General features: G+C 42.2%; 1 protein-coding gene across 1 annotated transcript in view; it reads left to right on the top strand.

The window, feature by feature from the left end:
- MYO1B (myosin IB) overlaps positions 1-25672 on the top strand; it is a 367758-nt gene that overhangs the window by 246992 nt on the left and 95094 nt on the right. Inside the window, 2 exon segments of the mRNA XM_029606086.1 lie at positions 10304-10530; positions 10931-11131. Coding sequence (XP_029461946.1) covers positions 10304-10530; positions 10931-11131 — 428 coding nt within the window.

Genomic DNA, 25672 nt, shown 5'->3' with positions numbered 1-25672 from the left:
ATATTTTTGATTACTCAACAAATAATTAAGCTATCTGAAATTTAGCCAGGTAATGCTGAATATTGGCGCTGTTCAGCTAAGTTAGCCGGAAACTGTAATTTTGCTCTGCCCCAGAATGCCCCTGCTGCACCCCTAATTTATACAGCTAAGTTTTTAGCCAGCTATCGATTTAGCTGGATAAATCAGGAGTGATCAAACAGGTGGGAAGTAGAAACCCCTTTGTAATGGACTTTATTGGATTTCTGTTAATTAAATCAAAGATTTTTTTAGTTAAAAAAAATAACAATGAAACTTAAATTCTCATTTAAAATCTCCTTCAATCTCCTAACAAACATGCTAAACCTACACTTACCGTTTCATGAAAATGAATTAATAGCGCTGTCACACTCACATTGAAATACCTATCAATCAAGCACAGGCATTCATTTCAAATTTCCATCTCAAGAAAATGGCTCTCTTCTTTCCAGCAGAAGCTACCAGCTCTCACTTCTAGAAAGTTCTGAGCTTTTAGTTTCTGTTTCCCAGCAGGTTAAAGTCATAACTGTAGCAGCACAGATTGTATAGGATTGTTGTCATTCTGTGTTTAAATAGTGGTAAGGCGGGGCCAAGCAAATCAGAGATGATAATTAAAAATGAAGAGACAATATAGGAAAGGACACAGGCAGAATAGGAAGAAAACAGTGGGAGAGGTCTGGAAAGCTAAAGGGAAGACATTATTCAGTACACACACACACAGCTTGCTTATTTTATTTTTTCTTATATTGCCCCACACTTTGCCACAGATAAACCTGTCTTGGTTCCTGGGTGTAAGAGTAGCTGGGTTTGCCTGAACAAACTGATTCAGTTCAGTTAACATGGGAGCATTTATATAAGAGAGGCTGGCAAACGAACTCTTGTCTGCCCCTTATAACATGAGGCGGTACAGGCATCTGAGGTTCACCTGTGTTGGGTCCCTTCCTCCTTTATTCCCCTCACCCCATTTTTCCATTCTCCCATACTCCTCTCTTGAACTATCCTACAAACATCTCCCCCGCCCCCACCCCTTTACCCCAGCTTTGGATGCGAGGGATCACAGGTTCCCTTGGGGCTTTGCGTGTCCTGGGGGTGACTTGAACCAAGTCGCGGCCTGATAGGTCAGTGGTTGGTTAGTCATCTTGTGGAACAATTTTAGGGTAGAACATGGGTTTGTTTATATATACAGTAGATTGGGCTTAAGGTGAGTCCTTCCCCCTTTTCTTCTCCTACCTGTACTTTTTTTCCCTCTCTCTCTCCCTGCCCTTTTTCTTGTTGATATTATTGTGACATTGTTATGGTTATGCGTACTGTTGTCCCAGTTGGAAAATCGAGCCCACAGGTTGAGATTTTATAAATGGTTGAAGCAACTGTTGAGAGATGGGTTGGGTTAACACCCTGGGGTGGGGGCTTGGAAACAGCCTAAAGCAACAATGGCCTGGTGCGTGCGGTCACCTGCTGGGTTGGGACTCATCCACTGTTGGGGCATGGCAGGGCCCTGCTTCTGCTAAGTTTAAAAGTCTAAAGTAGTCTAACTTTCTTCTATATTTTTCCCCAAGATATATTGCTTTGCTTTTTCACTGTTTTGAATCTGTTCTTGTGTGAGGCTGGATTGTTGTTTTCTCAATAGAGATTGCAGATTTCTGCTGTGTGCTGTCTGCCTTGTGTTTGGCTGATTGATTTAGCTAAAAGAAAAAAAAAATCACCAGTAGACAATGTTTTATTTCTGCTGTTTATTGTCTTGGATGTTGCTGGAAACGTACACTTGCTTTGTAGATGGAATTATAATTGCTAGTTGATATTTTAATTTCCAAATCTGTTATTTAAGAGAGGAACCCAGAGCACTAGTATCTACTAGATATTTGGGGGTGGTTTGAAACTATTGGACAGCTAGAGGTATCTATAATCTAGTTAGAGACAGAATTTCAAAGCACATGGTGTCTTGGCTGAGAGGCGGAGCATTTTACCTGAGTCCTGCTTCTGCTAAGTTTAAAAGTCTAAATTAATCAAACTTTCTTCTATATTTTTCCCAAGATATATTGCTTTTCTCACTGTTATTTGAATCTGTTCTTGTGTGTGGCTAGATTGTGGTTTTCTCAATAGAGATTGCAGATTTCTGCTGTGTTGCTCTCAGTCTTGTGTATGGCTGATTGATTCAGTTAAAAAGAAAAAAGAATCTCCAGTGGACAGAGTTTTATTTCTGCTGTTTGTCTTGGGTGTTGGTGTAATCTTACACTTGCTTTCTGGGTGGTATTATATTTCCTGTGAGAGGCATCTACAAGCTATCTGGAAAAAAAAAAAAAATTTCCTGCAAGTAATCTCAACTGGCAGGAGATGGCCAATGAAAGTGACGTCACCCCCAAGCAATAAAAGATGTGGGAGGAGAAAATAACAAAATTAATCAGCTCAAAAAAGCAGAACAGGTGTCTAGGAAGTGTAACAAATCAAGGGAGAAAAATTGGAAAGTTATGACTACAAATGCTCTTAGTCTGGGCAATAAAATCCCAGACCTGCAGGCCTTGGACATTGTTGCTGTTATGGAGACATGGTTCACAGAGTCTCATGATTGGGATGCGGCCATCCCAGGCTATAACTTGTTAAGGAAGGACAGAGAGGACAGAAAAGGGGAAGGAATAGCTCTGTATGTCAAAAATAGTATCCAAGCAACTGAATTGCAAGGGATGTGGGGTAAAGAAGAAGCTTTATGAACTGTCCTAAAAAGAGAAGATGGTGCTTCCATTTTCACTAGTGTGATCTACAGGCCTCCAACCAAAATGGATGAACTGGACAGAGACCTGATTGAGGACATCCAGAAGTTGGGAAAGAAGGGAGAAGTGTTGCTCGGAGATTTTAATCTGCCAGATATGGATTGGAGCATCCCTTCTGAAGAATCTACAAAAAGTAGAGAGTTAGTGGATGCCTTTCAAAAGTGCTTTGCTCAAACAAATGGTAATGAAACCTAAGAGGGAGAGTGTGATCCTCGATTTAGTGCTCACTAATGGGGATAGTTCAGGCAGGGGCTCACCTGTGCAGTAGTGATCATCAGACATTATGGTTCGGTACTGTTAATAGGATACAAAGAAGTTACACAAAGGCCCGAGTTTTGAGTTTCATATATATTATGATGCAGTACGACCTGCCCAGGGGCAGAAATAGCTGGGACACAGAAAAGCAGAAGCTGGCAGTACCAAACCTAGCCACCGGAGGGCGCTGAGGAAGGTAGCAAAGACTACACTTCCCAGGTTCCCTGAACCGACAACCTGACCCCTGGCTGGAGAATGAGCAGGAACAGGTGGAGGAAATTGGGACTGATCCCTATGACTCAGCAGAGTCTATGGAAGCTGAGGAAGAGGGCATGCCACCGTGGTGGAGATGGCCACAAAAGCCCGGCTCATCAGAGTCTGAGGAGGAGGAGATGGAGGTAAGCTGGGGAGAGGAAAGCTCCAGCTGTTCCTCTATGGAGATGGAATAACCAGGAGGTTGGGGGATGGTAAATCATGGGTTTATACAAAGATGTTGAAGAGATGTTAGAAGGAAATTATGGTTTGAATGCTGTTTAACTCTGAGCTTGCTAAAGAGAACCTAAGCAGTTAGGCTTGAGGTTTGTAAGGTCAACCAGGCATTGTTGCAGGGCTGCAGCCGGTGAGGCTACAGGACTACATTAAACCCTTTTTGTGATAAAGGCCTTTTTTTCTGTGTACTGTTTGGGAGTGCCAGGACTAGGCCTGGCACTCTGACTAGAGGCTGTGAGGAGTCCATAGCAGCGCTGTGCATGAGCTGTGCAAGTGGACGGGACGTGGTATATGAGCGAAGCCGGAGGCCTGAAGCCCAGCAAAGCCCCACAGCGTGCTGAGCAGATGGGCGTGATCGTGACAATATGGACTTTGTCAATATGGGGATGTACCTGGAGGAAGAACTGGAATACTGGGAGAAAATGGGTGAGGTAGAGCAACAGTGGGCCAAATTAAAAATGGGTGAGCTAGAGCAACAGTGGGCCAAACAGTACAAAGGCAACAAATCTATATGTTAGGAAAGTAAAGAAGAGGAAAAAGAAATCTATCTTGTTCTCTAAGGAACTGGCTGAAAAAATTAAGGCAAAAAGAACAACATTCGAGAAGTATAAAGGATCTAAAAAAAAAAGGAACACAAGAAAGAATATCTGTTAAAAATGAGGGAAATAAAGAAATCAGGAAAGCAGAAAGTCAAGCGGAAGAAAGAATTGCCAAAGAGGTAAAGAAAGGAGACAAAATATTTTTAAGATATATCAGAGAAAGAAGAGAGGCCTGAAGTGGTATAGTGAAACTGAAAGGTGACAAGGAGCATTGTGTGGAGAGAGATGAAGAAATGGCGAAAATATTAAACAAATACTTCAGTTCAGTATTCACTAAGAAGACCCTGGAGAAGCACCGTTGCTGGTCGACAAGACCATAGATGGAGATGGGGTAGATGAAACTCCATCTACAGAAGAGAATGTATGGAAAGAACTAGGAGAACTGAAAGTGGACAAGGCCATGGAGCCATATGAGGTTCAGCCCAGGATGAGGGAGCTCAGAGATGTGCTGGTGGGTCCGCTGCATGACCTGGAAATGGGAGTGGTGCCAAGTGATTAGAGAAGACTGGTGGTGGTCCCGCTCCACAAGAGTGGTAGCAGAGAGGAAACTGGAAAATACAAGTCGGTTAGCCTCACCTCAGTGGTGGGAAAATTAATGGAGACTCTGTTGAAGGAAAGGATAGTGAACTTCTACAGTCAGGAAGATTGCTGGACCCAAGGCAACATGGATTCACTAGGAGAAGGTCTTGTCAGACAAATCTAATTGATTTTTTTTGCTTGGGTGACTAAAGAATTGAATCAAGGAAGAGCACTCAATATCATCTACTTGGATTTCAGCAAAGCTATTGATATGGTCTGACATAGGAGGCTTGTGAATAAAATGAGAAGCCTGGGAGTGAGCACCAAGGTGGTGGCATGGATTAAAAACTGTTTGACAGATAGAAGACAGTGTGTGATGGTAACTGGAACCTTCTCTAAAGAGAGAACAGTGTTGAGCGAAGTGCCACAAGGATTGGAATGGGACAAGTTCTGTTCTTTGTGAGCGACATTATGGAAGGGATAGAAAGTAAAGTTTGTCTATTTGTGGATGATACTAAGATCTGCAACAGAGTGGACACGCCGGAAGTAGAGAGAATGAGATGTGATTTAAGGAAGCTTGAACAGAGGTCGAAGGTATGGCAGCTGGGATTCAATGCCAAGAAGTGCAGAATCATGCAATTGGGGTGCGGTAATCCAAAAGAGTTTTATGTAATGGAGGGTAAAGGGCTGTTGTGCACAGAGCAAGAGAGGAACCTTGGGGTGATAGTATCTAGCGATCCGAAGACAGCGAAGCAATGTGATAAGGTGATAGCTAAAGCAAGAAGAATGCTGGGCTGCATAGAGAGAGGAATAACCAGTAAGAAAAAGGAGATGATAATGCCCTTGTACAGCTCCTTGGTGATGCCTTACCTGGAGTATTGTGTTCAGTTCTGGAGACCATATCTTAAAAGGGACAGAGACAGGATGGAGGCGTTCCAGAGAAGGGCAACCATAAGAGGTGGGTGGCCTGCATCAAATGTCGTATGAGGAGAAACTGAAGGACTTAAATATGTATACCCTGGAGGAGAGGAGGTGCAGGGGAGATATGATACAGACCTTCAGATACCTGAAAGGTTTTAATGATGCACAATCAAGAACAAACCTTTTCTGTTGGAAATAAATCAGTAGAACTAGGGGTCATGAAATGAAACTCCAAGGAGGACAACTCAGAACCAATGTCAGGAAATATTTCTTCATGGAAAGGGTGGTGGATGCCTGGAATACCCTTCTGGAAGAGGTGGTGAAGACAATAACAGTGAAAGAATTCAAAGGGGCATGGGATAAACACTGTGGATCCCTAAAAGGCTAGAGGATGGAAATGAAGAAAAGCATGCATTGGGGTAACTTGCTGGTATGGCGGTTACTACCCTTAACCAATAAGCCTGCATACTGATGATGCAACTCCATCATTGCTCTGTGCTTCAATGGCAGGGAGAAAAGAGGAAAAAGGGAATTAGATTCAGACCTCAACCAACAAGGACATTGAATGTTATGGTCTAGGAAAAAAAATAAGCATGGGGGTAACTTGCTGATGTGGCTGTTACAACTCTTAACCAATAAGCCTGAATCTTTGATGCAACTCCAACATTGCTCTCTGCTTCAACGACAAGAGGTGATGGGAAATTGGACTCACACAGCAACCAATAAGGACCCTGATTTTGATGATCTGGGAAACTGATAAGTTTGGGAGTGACTTGTATAGCACGGCAGATACTACCGTAAGCTTGCTGAGCAGACTGGATGGACCGTTTGGTCCTTTTCTCCCATCATTTCTATGTTTCTATGTATATTTCTATGTAATGGAGGTCTGCTGATGCTGATTCAGAAGCCAAGATTGGCTGTTGGTAGCTTTGCTGGGGAAAAAGTGAGGGTCACCCCGAAGTTCAGTGGGTTGCATTTAGCCGAGATGATGTTGTTAAGATTGGATAACATACAGGCCGATACAGTACAGTGCGTGCCGACGGAGCGCACTGTTAGCCTGTCATTGGACGCGCGTTTTCCCTTACCCCTTATTCAGTAAGGGACGGAAAACGCGCGTCCAACCCGCCGAACCTAATAGCACCCTCAACATGCAAAAGCATGTTGATGGCCCTATTAGATATTCACGCACGATTCAGAAAGTAAAATGTTCATCCAAGCTGCACATTTTAATTTCAGAAATTAGCACCTACCGAAAGGTAGGTGCTAATTTCTTCTGGCACCGGGAAAGTGCACAGAAAAGCAGTAAAACTGCTTTTCTGTGCACCCTCCGACTTACTATCATGGCAATATTAAGTCGGAGGTCCCGAAGAGTAAAAAAAAGTTTAAAAAAAAAAAAATTTGAATTCGGCCTGCGGCTGTCGGGCCGAAAACCGGACGCTCAATTTTGCCGGCGTCCAGTTTCCGAGCCCGTGGCTGTCAGCGGGCTCGAGAACCAACGCCGGCAAAATTGAGCGTCGGCTGTCAAACCCACTGACAGCCGCCACTCCTGTCAAAAAGGAGGTGCTAGGGACGTGCTAGTGTCCCTAGCACCTCCTTTTGCCCGTTTTTACCACCAGGCCTAATTTAAATACTGAATCGCGCGAGCTCCTGCGGACTTTACTGTATCGGCCTGACAGTTTGTCTGTATTCTGGGCTCAGATTATGTTGGACTGAAGTCAATAAACTGCGGCCTTATTAAACCCAATCTGTGCTGGTGGCCTCCTCAGCTCGGGGCTCAGTGACACCTCCTCCTAGGGTGCAAGGGACTCTCCCTCACCACTCCGCCCAGCAGCTTCCTCGGCTCCTGGTCTGGTAGGTGTAGATAGAAAGCGAATAATTTCTTGTTGTATAGGTGAGGGTAATGGTTTCCTCAGGTATACTCTCACCTTTCCTTTGCATTTGGGTGGCATAGTACAATTTATTTTTAGGAAATATCAAGAAATTTCGCCGAGATCTTCACAGCGTCTAGCTCATGCCGCCATCTTAACCGGAAGCCCTGGATCTATGAATTTTTAATTGTAGTTTATTATGGTAGTTTTTTTAAATTGTTCCTTACCTTGAGGACCTTGGTGAAAATATGGGCTATATATTGGAAAACATACATGAATTGGGGCGGAGCAGGTTAACCAGTCTAAATCTGTTTCAGCTAGTATCGGGTCCAAGTAATGTAAAGGGTTCATAAAACCAACAATGAATTTAAGTACTACTTAATATATTTGAAATACTTATTGTATTTGCATTTTTAAATGTAAAATATAAATCCTTCTGGATATTGTTTTTATGTGATTATTCAGATTTTGGAGTCAGTGTTTGTATATCACAGTTTGTTTTTTTTTTGTTTGTTTTCTCAAACCTTTATTGTTCATCCATTTCCTTAGAGACACAACAATAAGCCCATCAACTTTAAAAAAAAAATAACATCCCCCCCAAAAGAGGAACAGTGACAATCAATTAGAATATATCTTCCCGTAATGAAAATAAGGGAGACTGCTTCACCAATGTCTCAAATACTGGAAGATAACCGGTATCATATAAGTGAATTGGTAATGAGCTAGAGGTCACTAAACCCACAGTAGTCAGTACCAGGCTCCGTTTACACCAAGATTTTAATCACCCACCAATTAACTATTTTTTTTAGTCTTTTTTATATGCAATAAAAATCACTTATCTCATGCGAACATTATTTTCCACAGGAAACTTTGAGACTTCAGTCCAAATTCATGCTTTCCAGTGGTCTAATCTGTGAAGTCATTAAATCTTGAAATAGTGTTCCATTTTAAAGTCATTCAAACGCCATGGCATTACTGTGCCGAAAACCCCAAAACACCCGACGCTGCAGCGTTTCGGCATTCTAGTGCCTGCATCGGGGGTGATCTTGGGCTCACTCCTCTATTGAAAGTGTCCACCACACAACCCTTTAACAGTATTGTGAAATTAAGCATGACGCTGACTACTGTGGGTCTAGTGATCTTATTACCGTTACAGGGATTTATATTCTAATTGATTCTCACTGTTCCTTTTTGTGTTCTGAAACACATTTTTAAAGCCTGGCGGGTACCAAAAGCAGGAGATACATGCACAAATCAGGTACGCGCATACATGCAGCTACGAGCACAAATGAAAATTTCACAAAAATGGATGGGAGATGGGTGTGGTCTGGGCGTGTCGGGGCCTGGCCAAGAGACGAGCGCATAAATACTTACATGCACAGGCGCACGCCAGGATCCCTTGCTGGGTAGCTTTACTTCTGCTGTGGATGACATGTAAATCATAAAACAAAAAAACTCTAAGCAAGTCCTTGGGATTTTAGGGGTCAGGGCTAACAGGAGGGAAGGGAGGCTATTAAACTAAAGGGCTTGGAAGTCCTATCCCTAGAATGGGCAAACTGGGAACAAACTGGGAAAAGTAGCAATAGTGTTGGCGCGCATCCCTTTTAAAATTTCCTCATTTATGTGGTAGATGCAGGATTTGCATGTGTCCATTTAAAATTGAGCATACATGTACACGTGTCCAGGCTGTTTTATAACATGCTCGCATACATGCCTGTATGTTATAAAATGATAGAGTACCTGAGCGCAGGCCAGTGAACACGTGCAGATGTGCGCCTGCGCTCCTGTTTAAAAGTTACCATCTTATGGTGAACTGGTAACATCGACTTATTTATTTATTTTTTGGCTGCTCTGTCCAGTTCTGTTTTAACAGACACGTTTTTCAAATACTGTTTCAGGTAGAATAAAGATTTGTCCCAGTTTTTGATTCAAGTTCAGTTTTGGCTTGACTCCAATTAGTATGACTTGAATACATCATGTAGACTGGGGGTAGGGAACTGCAGTCCCGGGGTGCCGCGGACAGGTCTGGTTTCCAGGTCATCCACAATGAATATGTATGAGACAAATTTGCATACACTGGAGGCAGTACATGCCAGTATACCTCGTGCATATTCACTGTGGATATCCTGAAACCAGACCTGTTTCTGGCACTCTGGGACTGCAGTCACCGGCCCCTGATTAGAAAATCATGTAGCCATATTCAAAAACAGTGGGGGTAAAAAGGAACAATCATAAAACAGGTAAGGTGTTCATATATAAAGTCCAAAGATTTAATCATATGCCAGAAAATCAGTAGCTGTATAGAAAACAGAAAAATGCAATAGCATCAGAATATATTAAAAGACCTAACTCATGTGAATTTGGAGAAAATACCTGTCCCAAGGATAACACAGCTACTTATGATTGCCCCAGTTTTTAATCTGCTTTTGAATATGTTTTATGATCTTCTAAATGTTCGGATTCATCAGTTTAGTTTGACTTTATCATCCTCTGAACTCTTTTTCATTTGTACATTATTTACTAAAAAACTTGTATGCTTGCCTTCTTTTTGTCTTTTTCTAAGGGTCTGTAGGCCCGAACAAGATAGTTGACCATGGCCTTTTTTCAATCAGTTACTCTAAACAGCTTTAAGAAAAAAACACTTGCAATTTGCTTTCTTGAGGAAAAGGGTTAGGATGAATGAATTATTTTTATTTTAGCTATGCAAAGTGTTATTGTTAGAGAAGAACATTTCCATTTCTGTTAAGAACTTTGGATTTGATTTATGAAGATTTTCTCATATAAAACAGGGAAAAGCTTTTTATATAGATCAGGCCATCAGACATTGATTAGACCTCAAACTTTGTTTCTAACATTATTCTGCCTCTCTCAGGTGATGTACCAGGTGGAAGGTTTTGTTGACAAAAACAATGACCTGCTATACCGTGACCTGTCCCAGGCCATGTGGAAAGCCAACCATACCCTCATCAAAGCTATGTTCCCAGAGGGAAACCCTGCTAAAATCAACCTGAAGAGACCACCCACAGCAGGATCGCAATTCAAGGCTTCTGTGGCAACGCTGATGAAGAACCTACAGACAAAGAATCCCAACTATATTAGGTAGAAAAAATTGTTCTTTATGTTTAAATCAGTGATAAATCTGTATTTTAAGTTACTGAGTATGTAACACTAAGATTGATTGAAGACGTCTACAGAAATAGTGCATTTGGATCATTCTTAACATATTTATTTCGAAAAAGTTAGTATGACTGAATATTGCTAGCAAGAAATAATTTGTATTTGATAAATAATTATGACAAGACAGCAGTTTGATATGGTTAAAAGAAATGACCTTGGTTGGCAGTATTTGTATTTTTGTTGGCTCTGATACACTTGCTGAGCAAAGTATTTGAATTTTGGCTATAGAGCACAGAAACAGTGGAAGTCTAAAACTTATAGACAGCACTATATTTGAATTAACCATATTTGCTAACTGTGAAACATACATTACAAATTTCAGGTGCATCAAGCCAAATGACAAAAAAGCGGCACATATCTTCAATGATGCTCTAGTTCGTCACCAGGTTCGGTACCTTGGCCTCCTGGAGAATGTCCGTGTAAGGAGGGCAGGCTATGCTTTCAGACAACCCTATGAGCCCTGCCTAGAGCGGTATAAGATGTTGTGTAAACAGACATGGCCTCATTGGAAAGGGCCTGCCAGGTAACAAGAAAAAGAATCAATAGCACTTGTATGTATATCTTGAATCACAGCTTATAAATACACCCACCTCCAATTCAGGCCCAGAGGGTAGATATGTCATTCTAGATTGTGTCCTTTACCCGATAAGGTTCACTTTAGTTAGTTAAAGTTTCTTCATGATTTAATATGATAGAGAAGGTTTGGAGCAAATTCCTAAATGCTAGCATAGGTCTGCAGGAAAATTAACAAATACTTGGAGGCTGAAATTTCCTGCAGGAAGAGATTACATGTCCTACTCCTACAGGTTTTTTTTGTGCTGAGCAGACATTAGCCTTTGATCGTTTTTGTGATACACGTTCAAGCTTGATCTGGGCCCATCATCCAGTAACATTATTTTTTAGCTAACTTGGTGCAGGGAGGACTAATAAAAGCTGGAAGCTGAACTTTTTTGTGTCTTGTGATAAGGAATTTCACAAGCTGATTGCAGATGTGATTGTGGACTTTCATTGTTGTAATCCTTTAAGTCGGTTTCCCACCTAAACTGTGGTTTATACCTGAGTAAAAACCTATCTGAGTTAGCAGCAAAAAAGTTCTTGTTACCTTTATTTTGTATCTTCTAGTTTCCTCCCCTCTTATGCCATTGGCAGGGATCCTCTCCTCCAGATGAATTTTTCCACACTTCCAGCTTCTTTCAGGGTGAAAGACATCACTCTCCCAGAGGTTTGGTTACTGAATGCCGGGTACCAAGGGCCATCAGCTCCCAGTGGAACAAAAATAGTCTTTGAACCCAAAAAGGGGAAAAATCAAGCAAGAGACAGGAAGGGTGAAATAAAACTTCCTAGCCTTCAAACACAAGAGATAGTTAAAAAGACAGTTAATTCAAAGCTTAAACTCCTCTGTCAGGTCTATCCTCTGAAGGAGAAATAGCTCACTGCAGGTCTTCCCTACCCCAAATCCACCCTTTAATACAGGGACGCCCCAATCCACTGCAACATACGGGACCACCTCTCACAGGGAATCCTCCAAAATGGATTAAGAGTAAAAAAGCAGGCAGAATCACACAGACCAATACGAGGCTGACTCCAAAGGAAAAATCCCAACTCCTTTCCAATAAACAAGGAAACTTTCTACGCAAGGAGCAGCAAGCTCCTATCTGCAAGAAAATCCAACTCAAAAGCAATGAGGGTAGATGGTGCTTGGGGATGATAAACAGCTAGTTACATCATCTGCAGCTCCCACATGGGGTAGTCAAACCCAACAAATCTTCACTAGTTCTTACACTGAATCTCCCAAATTAGATGGTATAGTTCCCTACACGAGTAACTTCTCACAGGATTTACTAAACTGTGGAGGCTTCTCCTGACGGTAACAACTGCATGTTCCTGGCTCCATTGAGTTGCAAAACTCAAAGGTGCAGGTAACCCAGAGTTCAGCCCCCTCTAACACCAAATTTGCCTTGAGTTTAAAAACGTTTGGATAAGTTTCTAGAGAAAAAATCCATAATCTGTGATCAATTAATAATAGTAATTTGAGATCTATTTAATGTTTGGGTATTTGCCAGGTACTTGTGAATTGGATTGACTGCTGTAGCAGGAAACTGGGCTTGATTGACCCTTGGTCTGACCCAATATGGCATATTTTATAGTCCCAAAAGAAAAGTCCCCCACCCCCCTTGTGACATACTCCCTGCCCTGTCATCACTCCCCTACCCTCAACATAGCTAACCTGTAGCCCTTTTGCCCTGGCATTATCCCAACTTCCATCCGACTTGCAAAATAAGCCTCCCCTCCCTGCCTCCCAGAGATCCCTCTTACCCAAGAGCTACATGAGATCCATGGAGCAGGTGCAATGCCCAAACAGCCCTGCCCCACCAGCTCTGAAATTCAAAATGGTATCGGCTGACCTACAGCTTTCCTCTGCTCTTCACATGTGGGGCAAAGAGGAATTGCTGTCAGCCAGTGATATTTTGAATTTTGGAGCTGCAGTTGGGCAAGACTATGAAGAGAGCCTGTGGTGGGGGTGGGCTTCTTTTGTTTTTGCAAGTCAGGTGGAGGATATGGTTTATGCTGGAAGGCAAGCTACTGACTAGGTCTGTTGGGAGTGAGTGGTTGGGCAGGGGCAGGCAAAGGAAGAGGGAATTGTATGCTGGGGTACCAAACTTGGGGCCATCTGCTCTATTACAGGACAATTTTCAAATGGATTCCTATGGGTACAAAGCATTTTACTTGTGTAAATTGCCTGTCTGAAAATTGCCTACTCAGAATGAGGATAACAGTGCATGTGTACGGTAGTTTGATAAGGTACATACTTTTACCTGTATTGTAGAGAAGCTATTCTTAGGGTAGAGATGGGTCAGAGTAAAAATCAACATGCATAATTTTAGTTGGAAAATGTATCCACTGTAGAAGTAGATGCAAATTTCTGGGGGTACTTTTTTCCTTAGGCAATTTTTTAAGTGAAAGTATGTGCATTATTTCCTTTGACAGTTAATGCAAAGTCTGTGGGTAAAAAATACCCATGGAATTTGCAGCAATGCGAGCAGTTTGAAAATTACCCTCTTTATCTTATTGGGGGTGAGTGGATGGGCATTAACTACATTTTTTGAGGTATAGTTAACTTTGGAAGGCTTATCGCGAATTACAATGTTTATCATAGGCAACATTAATAAGCCTTTTGCATTTTAATGAGTTGCTTTGCATACATTAACATATGATACAGCTCATTAATATTTTTTTCATATTAGGCCTGATTTGTAATTGGTAACTCTTGCATGAACATTATCTATCTTGCACTATAATGTGTTTTTAATGTGTTAAACACCAGATTCAGCATTGCAATTTTATTTGCAGCTTAGTAGGTAGGCCTCTTAGGTCTGTAGGTGATATTTTAAATAAGTCAGGAGAGGTCAAAGACAAGTTACAAAGACAAGTTCTTTTTCTGGAACATTTTACTTCTGTTTATGCTAAGCAACCAGCTTCAGCCAGCTGGAGTTTAATCTATTTTTTGAAGGATTAATTATTGTTACTTAAATTAATTCTTGAACAGAATAGTTTGTTAGCAATTCCTGTTTCAATGGAAGACACTTACATGGCAATCGGATGTCTTCCTAAAGGAAAACGTTCAGGTCCAGATGACTACTTCCTAGATTTGTATATAAAAAAAAATCACATTGGAGTTTTCACCTTTCTTTATTGATCTATTGAAATATTTTCAGACATCATAAGTAAAGGTAGGAAATTTGACATTTGCTCAATAATCTTAATTCAGAAGAAAAAAGGACAAACTAAATTTTAATTTATACTGTCCTGTGTCCTTGATTAACTGACAAGAAAGTAGTGGCTAAGGTCTTGCATTTGAGACTGGAGTTTCTGTTGCCATTTCTGATAGAGCTGATCAGTCTGGTTTTATGAAAAGACAGTTATCAACAAACACCACTAGGAGGCTGTTTAATTTAATTCACCTTACAAACAAGGGTCAAATCCTTAATTGATTGTGTTAGATGAGGAGAAGGCCTTTGATAAGGTGTAGTAGTCTTTTATGTTTAATGCACTTCAGTCTTTCAGCTGTCCTTCTGGGTTTATGGAATGGATAGGAATTTTAAATATTAAATTAGATTTTGATTTGACTGTCATAACACAGGTGCCAATTATGGGTAACTCCCAGGGCAGGAGCAGACTAAAGCCAGGCTACAGACAGGAAGAGGTCTGGCCAGGCACCAGGAATTTTCTGTCTGACCAGATACCTCTGACTCAAGTTCTGGTAGCCAGCAGGACTTAAACTTGAAGTGCTCACAGGACTAAAAGGCACCCACTAAGACAGGGCAGGACTAAAGATAAGGCAAAACACAAGGTTGCCCACAAAACAAGAGAGAACAAGGAAGAGCAGTAGAAGACATGAAACAAACAAGACCAAAACAAGAGAAACAGAAGGCCACAATACTGGGAACAAACACCAAAGATGCAAAGCTAAGGCTAAGAAAACACAGGGGGCCACAATAATAGGGCCAGGGCCAGGACTAAAATGGCCACATCACAGAGTATAGGAGACCAAGATGAGGCAGGATCCTTACTGTGAGGACAGCTTTTAAACTGTGACAGTACAGGAAACATGGCCGCTTGGAGGACTGAAGAGCAGGTAACATGGCCCACTGAGGGGCCCCTGCTGCACACAGACCCTCCCAATGGCTCTTCCTTTTTTAGAGGAACATACCAAGGATATCTGCTTTCTCTGCTGTGTGATCTAACTAGATAAATGAAGCTTGTCCGACGTGCCCACAAATGCGCAGTAGAGAGCAGCTCTACTGCGCATGTGCGGGCGAGCACGTCAGTCTTAGGCAGCGTCAAAAAAAACCAAAAAACATGGCGGCAGCGGTGGTAGCAGCGGCAGCGGGCAGCGGTAGCGGGCGGTAGCGGGTGGCGGCGGCGGTAGCGGCAGCGGGCGGCGGCGGTAGCGGCAGCGGGGGCGGGCGGCGGCGGCGGTAGCGGGCGGCAGCGGAGGCGGTAGCGGCGGGCGGCAGTGGCGGCGGTAGCGGGCGGCGGTGGCGGGCGGCGGTGGTAGCGGCAGCGGGCAGCGGCAGCGGGCGGCGGCGGTAGCGGCAGCGGGCAGCGGCAGCGGGCGGCGGCAGCGGTAGCGGCAGCGGCCAGTAGCGAGGGAGGGAGGAGAGAGAGAGAGGGAGGGAGGGACGGACTAAGAGGGAGGGACGAAGAGAGAGAGTGGGAGGGAGTGACTGAGTGAGGGGGAGGGAGTGAGGGGGAGGGACTGAGTGAGGGGGAGTGAGCGGGACTGAGGGAGAGGGGGGGAGTGAGCGGGACTGAGGGGGAGTGAGTGGGACTGAGGGAGAGGGAGGGAGGGAGTGGGACTGAGGGAGAGTGAGTGGGACTGAGGGAGAGTGAGTGGGACTGAGTGAGAGGGAGGGAGGGACTGAGTGAGAGGAGAGGGAGGCTGGGGAGGAGTGGGTGAGTGGGTGGGAGGGAGGTAGGGGAGAGAGAATGAGGGGGAGGTGAGAGACAGAGGGATGTAGCCCGTTTTAACGGGCTTAACGGCTTGTATAGGAATAAAATGCCAGGTACAGAAGATTGATGTAGCAGGTTTTCACTTTGTGGGTGGTTAAAGCATAGCAGCATAGAATTTTTTATGCTTATTTCTTTCTAATTTCAAAATGTCTGTGCCTTTTCTTTTAGGGCTATTGAAAAGATATAACTCTAATTTCTAGTATAAGATCAATTATACTAAACCGAAGATTTTTCAAGTTGCATCTAACATGTATTCCTTTGGGGCGATTAAACTTTAAAATGCATAAGTAAGGTTTACTTAATTGGGGATGAAAGTTGTTTCAGAGTTTCAAGAATTATTTAAGGCTAATTTAAATAAAAACATTAAGTGAGATTTTGTTGAATGGACAGATTTTGAGATAAGTGTTTGTCATGGGTGTGAAGAAATTCATTTTGTTGTATCTTTCTCAGTGCATACCTTTTTCTGTCTCTGTTAAAGTATTTGAGGAGCTAGCTGCTAGTATCACTTGTTTTATATGAAACAAAAAAGTATCCAGAATTAAGTTTGACACACTTTGGTGTCCCAAGAAGAGTGGTGGAATGACTTTTCCAAATGTATAGATTTATTTAGTATTGGACAGCTAGATTACAGTATTTGAGAACTTGAACAGGAGTTGATCCATATACAGCTTGGCTATTTCATGAAAGATACCAAAGCATAGATTTAAACCTGATGGTACTTTTGAATTCTAATCTAACTTCCTTGATGATGAATGAGGTCTGTTCTAACATCCCATTGAAGGGATGTTAAAACAGACTGAATTCATGGCCTGCAGTCTAGAATTATGCATATTCAGGAATTTACACTCTCCCATTTATCCTTTCATATTCTAACCTATCGGTACAATCATTCACAGGAATCATGGAGATTTGGTATAATGCTGATCCTGTGTTTTATGTGGTAGATATGGTTAAATATGCAGATTAAGAATTTTGAACAACTTTAGTTTGTATCCATCACCCCTACTCACAAAGGTGCATTAAGCAAAAACACATATTATCAAGGAAAAGGCCCTACTGAAAATAATGGAGCCTGTGTAAATCATGCGCATTCTTTGGCACGTTGACTTACTTTTAAGAATAGTATATATATGTTCAATTTATAAACTGCAATATTTAAACATACATGGGAGGGTACCTAGAAATGTAGGTAATGTAGAGATGATAGATATAGTAGATATCTATTATCTCTACATTATCTAGTAGATGATGATAGATATAGACCAAGAGGTTGATATTCAAAAGCCATTTAGATAGTTACGGAAAAGTTATCCATCTAAATGGCTAACCAGTGATATTAAAAGCCATTTGTTGCTAAATTAAAGCTGCTTAACTCGTTCTCGCCTAGAATTTAGCTACATAAGTCGGGGGTGTTCTGTGGCAATATTTGGAGTTAACTCTGGTGTTGCTATAGGGCTGTCCTAAAGTTAGCTGCCATAAACATATGCTACTAACTTTAAGATAGCCGGGTATATTCAGCGATGCACTGTGCTGCTGAATATACCCTGCTAGTTAGCTGGATCTGTTTATCTGGCTAACTAGCCGAGCCATTCAACGGCTTAATATTGGCCTCTACATGACCTATCCAGTCTGACCAGTTTTTTATGGTCTACACACTGCTAAGGATATTTCCCAGCTATCAGCCCAAGAGGTTTCACCACTCATAGGATATTGCTGCTTATGTAAATCTCGGTTTTTGTTATCTTCCTCTTTGGTTCTCTACCATCCTGGTCAGAAGAGCATATAAGGTCACATGCCTAATCCAACAAGTAGATTTTGACTATGAGCCAGTCAAATCTGAGATCTCCATACTTGCTGTATAATTATTACTTATTAGTATAATTATTATAGTATAATGGAGGCCAGATTTGAAGTGGAAACTCCTAGTCACCTAATTCTGAAATGGAATCAGGACTGGGATTTTGATTTGAGGGCAGTGTCAGGTTCCCTCTCCTGGGGAGTACTCACAGTTCAGGCCTGGCATTAGGGATTGATATACAAGGGTAGAGTGAAGTGAATCCTGAAGGAAGGACGATAGCAGTAACCAACAAAGTCTCAGAAGCAGGAAGCAAGGTTAGAACAACTGGTCCCTAAATTGGAAAATGATGCTGGAGCTGGAAGCTAGAAGAGGAAGTTTATTGTGCATGAGGTCTGGGCAGCCTTCTGGTTGCATGGAACAACATCCTGGTTCCTGGCAACTCAGTCCTGGTACCTAAGTTGCTGTGATCACAGGGCTTTCCCATCCAGTCCTTTCCCCTGCTGTTCCAGCTCCATCATGTTACATGGCTGGGCCAGTGGCTAAGGCTCCTTCCTGCCTTGCCTTCTGAGCCTGCCTTGGTTTGAACCCCTCCCGGCTCACATCTTGCCCTGACAGGAAGAGGGCCAACCTTTAAAATGAAAAAATGTGCACAAAGTCTAAATATATATTATTTTAAAAAATGACTTAATTAGAAGGTAATTTTCAAAACCATTTCCATGGGTAAAACTGTTCTTTACTAGCTGAAATTGCTGGTTATAAATGTGAGAGCAAACTTTTGCACATAAACCCTATGGGCCAGATTTTCAAAAGGTTACGCGCGCGCTGGGCCTATTTTAAAAAAGCCTGGTGATGAGGGCAAAGCCCCGGGATGTGTGTAAGTCCCGGGGCTTTACAAAAGGGGTGGTCCAGGGGAGGGGCCGGGGAGGGTATGGGCGTGGCCAGAGGCCTCTGCACGGTCGCTGGGCCGGGAACTGCGTGCCGACAGTCGGCCGATGCACGCAGCTCACTTCAGCCCCAGGGCTGAAGTAAATTTTAAAACAAAAAAAAGTCATCAAAGGTGGGGGGAAAGGCAGGGGAAGTAGGCGAAGGGAAGGGAAGGTGGGGTAGGGGGGTAGGAGCAGCCTGGGAGGGAACGGGGAAAGGTAGCACGGCTTGGAGGGGGCTTGGCATGCGCAAGATGCTCCTTTTTAAAATCTAGCCCTGTGTGTGTGCAGATTTACCTGGGCCTGAGCAGACATTCTAGAGGGTGAAGTTGGGGAATGATTAGTACTTACATGCATAATTTTTCTATTTTGAATAGTACGTTAGCAACATTTGGTGAAAACTTTCTGCGAATGAATTAGCAGGTGTAAGTCAGTGTGGCAAGTTTTTATGAGCTAATTTTCAAAGCTAACCTATTCACATAGGGGCGGATTTTAAGAGCCCTGCTCGCGTAAATCCGCCCGGATTTACGCGAGCAGGGCCTGCGCGCCGGTGCACCTATTTTACATAGGCCTGCCGGCGCGCGCAGAGCCCCGGGACTCGCGTAAGTCCCGGGGTTTTCCGAGGGGGGCGTGTCGGGGGCGGGGCCGATCAGCGCAGTGTTTTCGGGGGGGTCACGGCGTTTCGGGGGCAGGCCCGGGGGCGTGGTTTCGGCCAGGGGTGGTCCAGGGGCATGGCCGCACCCTCGGGAACCGCCCCCGGGTTGTGTCTAGGTGCGCCAGCGGCCCGCTGGCGTACGGGGATTTACTTCTCCCTCTGGGAGGCGTAAATCCCCCAACAATGGTAGGGGGGGTTTAGACAGGGCCGGGGGGGTGGGTTAGGTAGAGGAAGGGAGGGGAAGGTGAGGGGAGGGTGATAGCGAATTCCCTCCGAGGCCGCTCCGATTTTGGAGCGGCCTCGGAGGGAACGGAGGTAGGCTGCGCGGCTCGGCGCGCGCCGGCTACACGAAATCGGTAGCCTTGCGCGCGCTGATCCAGGATTTTAGCAGATACGCACGGCTACACGCGTATCTACTAAAATCCAGCGTACTTTTGTTTGCGCCTGATGCGCCTACAAAAGTACGCGAGGGCGCCCTTTTTGAAAATCTACCCCAAAAGTTCAGTTTGAATAATGTTGTAAACTTAGATAAGCTGTTACAAAATGACCCCCAACATTATGCGCACAATTTTATAATTGTACTCGCAGACTTTAGCCCAAATTATCAAAGCAGGCTCGCATAATTAGAGCTGTGAAAATTAGGGCAGGCTTGTGTTTACATGTATATCTTTGCTCTGGAGCGCGTGTTAACACGTGCATGTATGTTTATGTGTGTACTTGTGAAAATTGAAAATACGTGCGTAAACCATTTCCTTGCTCCAACTCCATATGCCTCCCCCCACCCCCGAATGCCTTGCTTTTTTTTTTTGTGCACTTAAAAGTACTCGAGTAACACAAGAAAGCGACCTTCTCGAAAGTTTGGGGCCCTTTTAGTCAACACCTTCCAATAGCATTACAGGGCAAATATTTAGAAGCAGCTTGAAAGCTCTTATGTCATATCCTCTACTTTCAATAGGAGCTTGGTACACTAGGGTAATCATTAAAATGACTGCACTTCATAAGAACATAAGAACATGCCATGCTGGGTCAGACCAAGGGTCCATCAAACCCAGCATCCTGTTTCCAACAGTGGCCAATCCAGGCCATAAGAACCTGGCAAGTACCCAAAAACTAAGTCTATTCCATGTTACTGTTGCTAGTAATAGCAGTGGCTCTTTTCTAAGTCAACTTAATTAATAGCAGGTAATGGACTTCTCCAAGAACTTATCCAAAGTGCACTAACCACATCCTCTGGCAACAAATTCCAGAGTTTAATTGTGCATTGAGTGAAAAAGAACTTTCTCTGATTAGTTTTAAATTTGCCATATGCTAACTTCATGGAGTGCCCCCTAGCCTTTCTGTTATCTGAAAGAGTAAATAACCGATTCACATCTACCTGGCTCTCATGATTTTAAACACCTCTATCATATCCCCCCCTCAGCCGTCTCTTCTCCAAGCTGAAAAGTCCTAACCTCTTTAGTCTTTCCTCATAGGGGAGCTGTTCCATTCCCCTTATCATTTTGGTCGCCCTTCTCTGTACCTTCTCCATCGCAATTATATCTTTTTATAGATGTGGCAACCAGAATTGTACACAGTATTCAAGGTACGGTCTCACCATGGAGCGATACAGAGGCATTATGACATTTTCCGTTTTATTCACCATTCCCTTTCTAATAATTCCCAACATTCTTTTTGCTTTTTTGGTTGCCGCAGCACACTGAACGATGATTTCAATGTGTATCCACTATGACGCCTAGACATTCTAACATCTCTTATCCTCTTAGGCGAGAAACTAGGGGAGACAAGGACGGGAGAAGGGGAGAGATGGGAGTTGAGGGTGATGGGGAATAGGGGCTATTCTGTTACTATGTTACATGTTTAAACATTGTTCAATGTTAATTTTGTTGAAAATACAATAAAGACAATTATAAAAAAAAAAAAAAGTACTCATGTAAGTGAGTTACATGCACATTTCTATGTGTATGACCTCCAGGACAATTTTCAAAAAGCCCATTTATTCATGTCGAACCTTTTGAAAATCAGTCCCTTTATGTACAGATAAGTGTTTTTCTCCAAGTTTTGCCGTACAGGAACTTCAATGCACTGGAGGCAATGTGAGCAGTGCACATCTATGCATCAATGGTAGAGCTCAGATTTTTTGGAAGATGATTTAGGATGAAATCCAAATCCCCGAGGCATATTATATTTTGTTGTCTCTTACAGTTTGTTGGGGTGGTTGGTGAGGTGTGGTTGCAGCTCTTTCCAAGAAGCTAATCTTTTATTTAACACATGCAGTTAGGTATACCATTGCATTAATCTAGATAGAAAAAGACATACATTAACTCTTGAGCTGGTCTGTTATTAGAAATAGTATCTACTGACAGGATTACTGCTGCTCTCAAGGGTGAAAAATATAGTGATATTTGGAAACCTAACTGGTTCTGATTCAGTATGGAAGGTTAGAATTGCCTTACAATAGGGTCAGCTTTCAATAACTCATGTTATTCTGAGATGTGCACACATCTCGTAGCTAATTTTCAAAGGGAAGCTACCCAGGAAGCAACAGGTATGTGTATACATACATTTGTATACATACATACATTTGTACCTCCTATTTCTGTGGGCAGCCGATCAAGGGTTAAATAGTCTATATAGTTTTGAAAAATTACACGTATGTGTTCTCTTTTCCTTCTCTAGTAGTCCTTCTTTGTCTGTTTAACCAATATTATATTTATAAATACTGACTGTACATGCTCGTAGGCTATCTACAGTCTTGTCCCTTCACTATCTCCTCTCTAGTTGACTATTTTTTTTAAGTAGTAGCTCTGTGTGAAACTACTGGAGATTTTTCTTCAGAGCTATATTATGAACATAGGGAGGAACCACATTATCAAGGCTTTTTGGATAATCACATTCTAAGTATTAATTTGAGATTCTAATAGCAAATTTGTTTGGGTACTTGCCAGGTTCTTGTGGCCTGGTTTGGCCTCTGTTGGAAGCAGGATGCTGGGCTTGATGGACCCTTGGTCTGACCCAGCATGGCAAGTTCTTATATTCTTATAAGGTAGAATTGGAAAGAAATTATTCTAAATGTAGAGTCAACTCTTCAAGGTTCTTTCTGCTCTTAGTTATACATTTATTAAAAATAATAGGGGATGCTGTAAAAGCCAAGACTCCTGGACAGATCATTTTATGATTTCTGGTAAGAAAGTTTAGGGTTGCAGAATTATCCTGGAAAGCACCACTATAACTAATAAATAGGTTTTAAATATAATCCCTTTTGTGAGTATGAGAATGGATTTGCTGGGATAAACCTAGATCCTTTCTTGAAAACCATTATTTTTGTCTCCATCTCTTCCCTGGGAGGCCATTCCATGCATCCAGCATCCTTTTCATGAAGAAATATTTTCTGATGTTTGCTCCTAGTCTACCTCCTTTTAATCTCATTCTTGTTCTAAAGCATTCTTTCCTCTGAAAATGGTTTGCTTCTTATGCATTATTTATACCTTGAGGAATTTGAATGTCTGTATCATATCACCCCCAATTCTCTGCTAGGTTATACAAATTTAAGTTTTTCAATCCCATATAGCTTTTTGATGCAGATCCTCCACCATTTTGGTAGACTTTCTCTGGACCACCTCCAGTCTGCCTCTTTTATTTCGGAGGTACAGCCTCCTGAACTAAAATACAGCATTCTAGGTGAGGTCTCATCGATGATCTATCCAGAAGGGCATTATCCCCCTCCTGTTTTCAATTGGTTATGCCTCTCCCTATGTACCCTAGCATCTCTTTGTCTCAGAGGGGACACTTCCTTATCACACTGTTTCAGTACCTTGAGATCATCAGTCTTGATCACCTCAAGGTCTCTTTCCTAGTTGGTGCACATAAGTTTATGAACCCTCATCATCAACTGCTCCCGCAAATGTTTTTATGAAGATTACTTGAGGGAAACATAAATGAGAAATTCAATAGAAGAAAAAAGAGCTAATATGGTAAAACTGGAGAACAAGACTTTTTTTTTTAGATATGTCATTGATAGAATGAAGTGCAAAAGTAGCATTGTGAGTCTCAAAGGTGAAGGAGAGGAATATGTAGAGGCTGATGAGGAAAAAGCAAAATTACTTAACAAGTATTTCTGTTCAGTATTCAAGTGTGGAAGGGCCTGGAACAGGGCCAAATAAAACAAATACAAATAAGATTGGAAGTGAGGTAAATCTCAACTGATGTTTAGAACAGTGTATTTGTGAGGAGCTAAGTAAATTTAAAGTAGATAAAGTGATGTGGCTGGATGGAATACATCGAAGGGTACTAAGGAAACATAGAGGTATCCTGACAGCTCTGCTGGCTGACCAATGCTTCTTTAGAGTCTGGAGTAGTTCCGGAGGACTGGAAAAGGGCAGATGTGGTTTCTATTCTTAAAAGTGGAAGTTAGGAGGAGGCTAGGAACTACAGACTGGTTAGTCTGACCTCTGTGTTGAGCAAACTATTGGAATCGCTGTTAAAACAGAGGATAGTGCAATTTTTTTAATCCAATGGATTGTAAGATCTGAGGCAGCATGGTTTTACAAGAGGTAAATCTTATCAGATGAAATTGATCAATTTCTTTGGGTGACCCAGAGAGTTGGATCAATGGAGAGTGCTAGAAGTAGTGTATTTGGATTTCAGCAAGACCTTTGACACGGTTCTGTACAAAAGACTTATAAATCAATTGAATGCCATTGGTATAGTACCTAGAGTGACTGACTAGGTTAGAAACTGTCTGAGTGGGTGGCATCAAAGGGAATGGTAAATGGAGTTTTCTCTGAAGGGGTGTTACTAATGGTGTGCCTCAAGGATCGGTCCTGGGACCGGTTCTTTTCAACATTTTTGTGAGTGACATAATGGAAGGATTGAAAGGAAAGGTTTGTCTTTTTGCGGATAATACCAAAATCTGTAACAGCGTGGACAGCAGGAAGATGTGGAAAACATGAGAAAGGATCTATTGATGCTTGAGGAATGATCTAAGTTCTGGCAGCTAAGATTTAATGCTAAAAAATACAGAGTAATGCATTTAGGATGCAAAAGCCCAAGGGAAAGCTACAGTATTGAAGGTGAAAGTCTTCTTAACACAAAGGAAGAGCAGGATCTGGGGTAATTGTATCTGATGATCTTAAGGTGGCCAAACAGTTGGATAAAACAATGGTAAAGGCCAGAAAGATGTTTGACTGCATAGGGAGAGGCATGGTCAGCAGAAAAAGGGAGGTGATTTTGCCCCTGAATAGGTCCCTGGTGAGACCTCTCTTGGAATACTGTGTACAGTTCTGGAGTCCACACCTTCAAAAAGATATAAACAGGATGAAGTTGGACTAGAGGGTGAATACTAAAATGGCCAGTGGTTTTCATTATATAAACCATATGGAGATAGACATAAATAAATAAATAAATAAATATGTACACCCTGGAGGAAAGGTGAGCTGGGGAAATAAGGTAGAGACATTCAAATATCTCAAAGGTTTCCATGCACAGGAGGTGAACTTGTTTTGACAGAAAAGAGGCTCTAGAATGAGGGGTTATGCGATGAGGTTGATAGGGGGTAGACTTTTAGGAGTAATCTTAGGAAATATTTCTTTACAAAGAGGGTGGTGGATGATTGGAACAGCCTCCCAGTGGAAGTGATAGAAACCAAAACACTATCTGAATTCAAGAAAGCATGGGATAATATCAGGGATCTTTAAGGATGTGATGGGAATTATAATGCTAAATAAAATTGGTGGAAGGGCCATACATTCTTTTACTGCAATCATGTTTCTATGAGACATGCTACAAGAAAATGACTTTATTTACTTTGGCGGGAGTGATTGTTAGGCTGAAAACTGGATAAGATTTTATCCACACAGTACTAATTTCTGGGAGAGTTTCTCCTATGAAAGAAAGGTCAACAGATGTTCTGTGGAAGATGAAACACAAGATTGTATTTCCTTTTTCAGCCAATTAGTCTTTTCCCATACTGTCTATTTAGCAATGAAATATTTAATAAAATAGCCACATTCTATCACGTATTTGTAACCAGGGGTTAGATAAGGTAATGAGTTACAGTAGTTACTGTTCAAGCCTCATTTCATTTATTTTAGTCTACTCAGTTTTGAAACTGGTTTTAAACAACAAAATCAATTGTCTTCAACCTATAACAGTCTGTCAAAAAGGATTGAAACCTAT

The sequence above is a fragment of the Rhinatrema bivittatum genome, chromosome 6 (assembly GCF_901001135.1).
Source record: "Rhinatrema bivittatum chromosome 6, aRhiBiv1.1, whole genome shotgun sequence".
Classification (NCBI taxonomy): domain Eukaryota; kingdom Metazoa; phylum Chordata; class Amphibia; order Gymnophiona; family Rhinatrematidae; genus Rhinatrema; species Rhinatrema bivittatum.
This window is presented reverse-complemented; position numbering and strand designations above follow the sequence as displayed.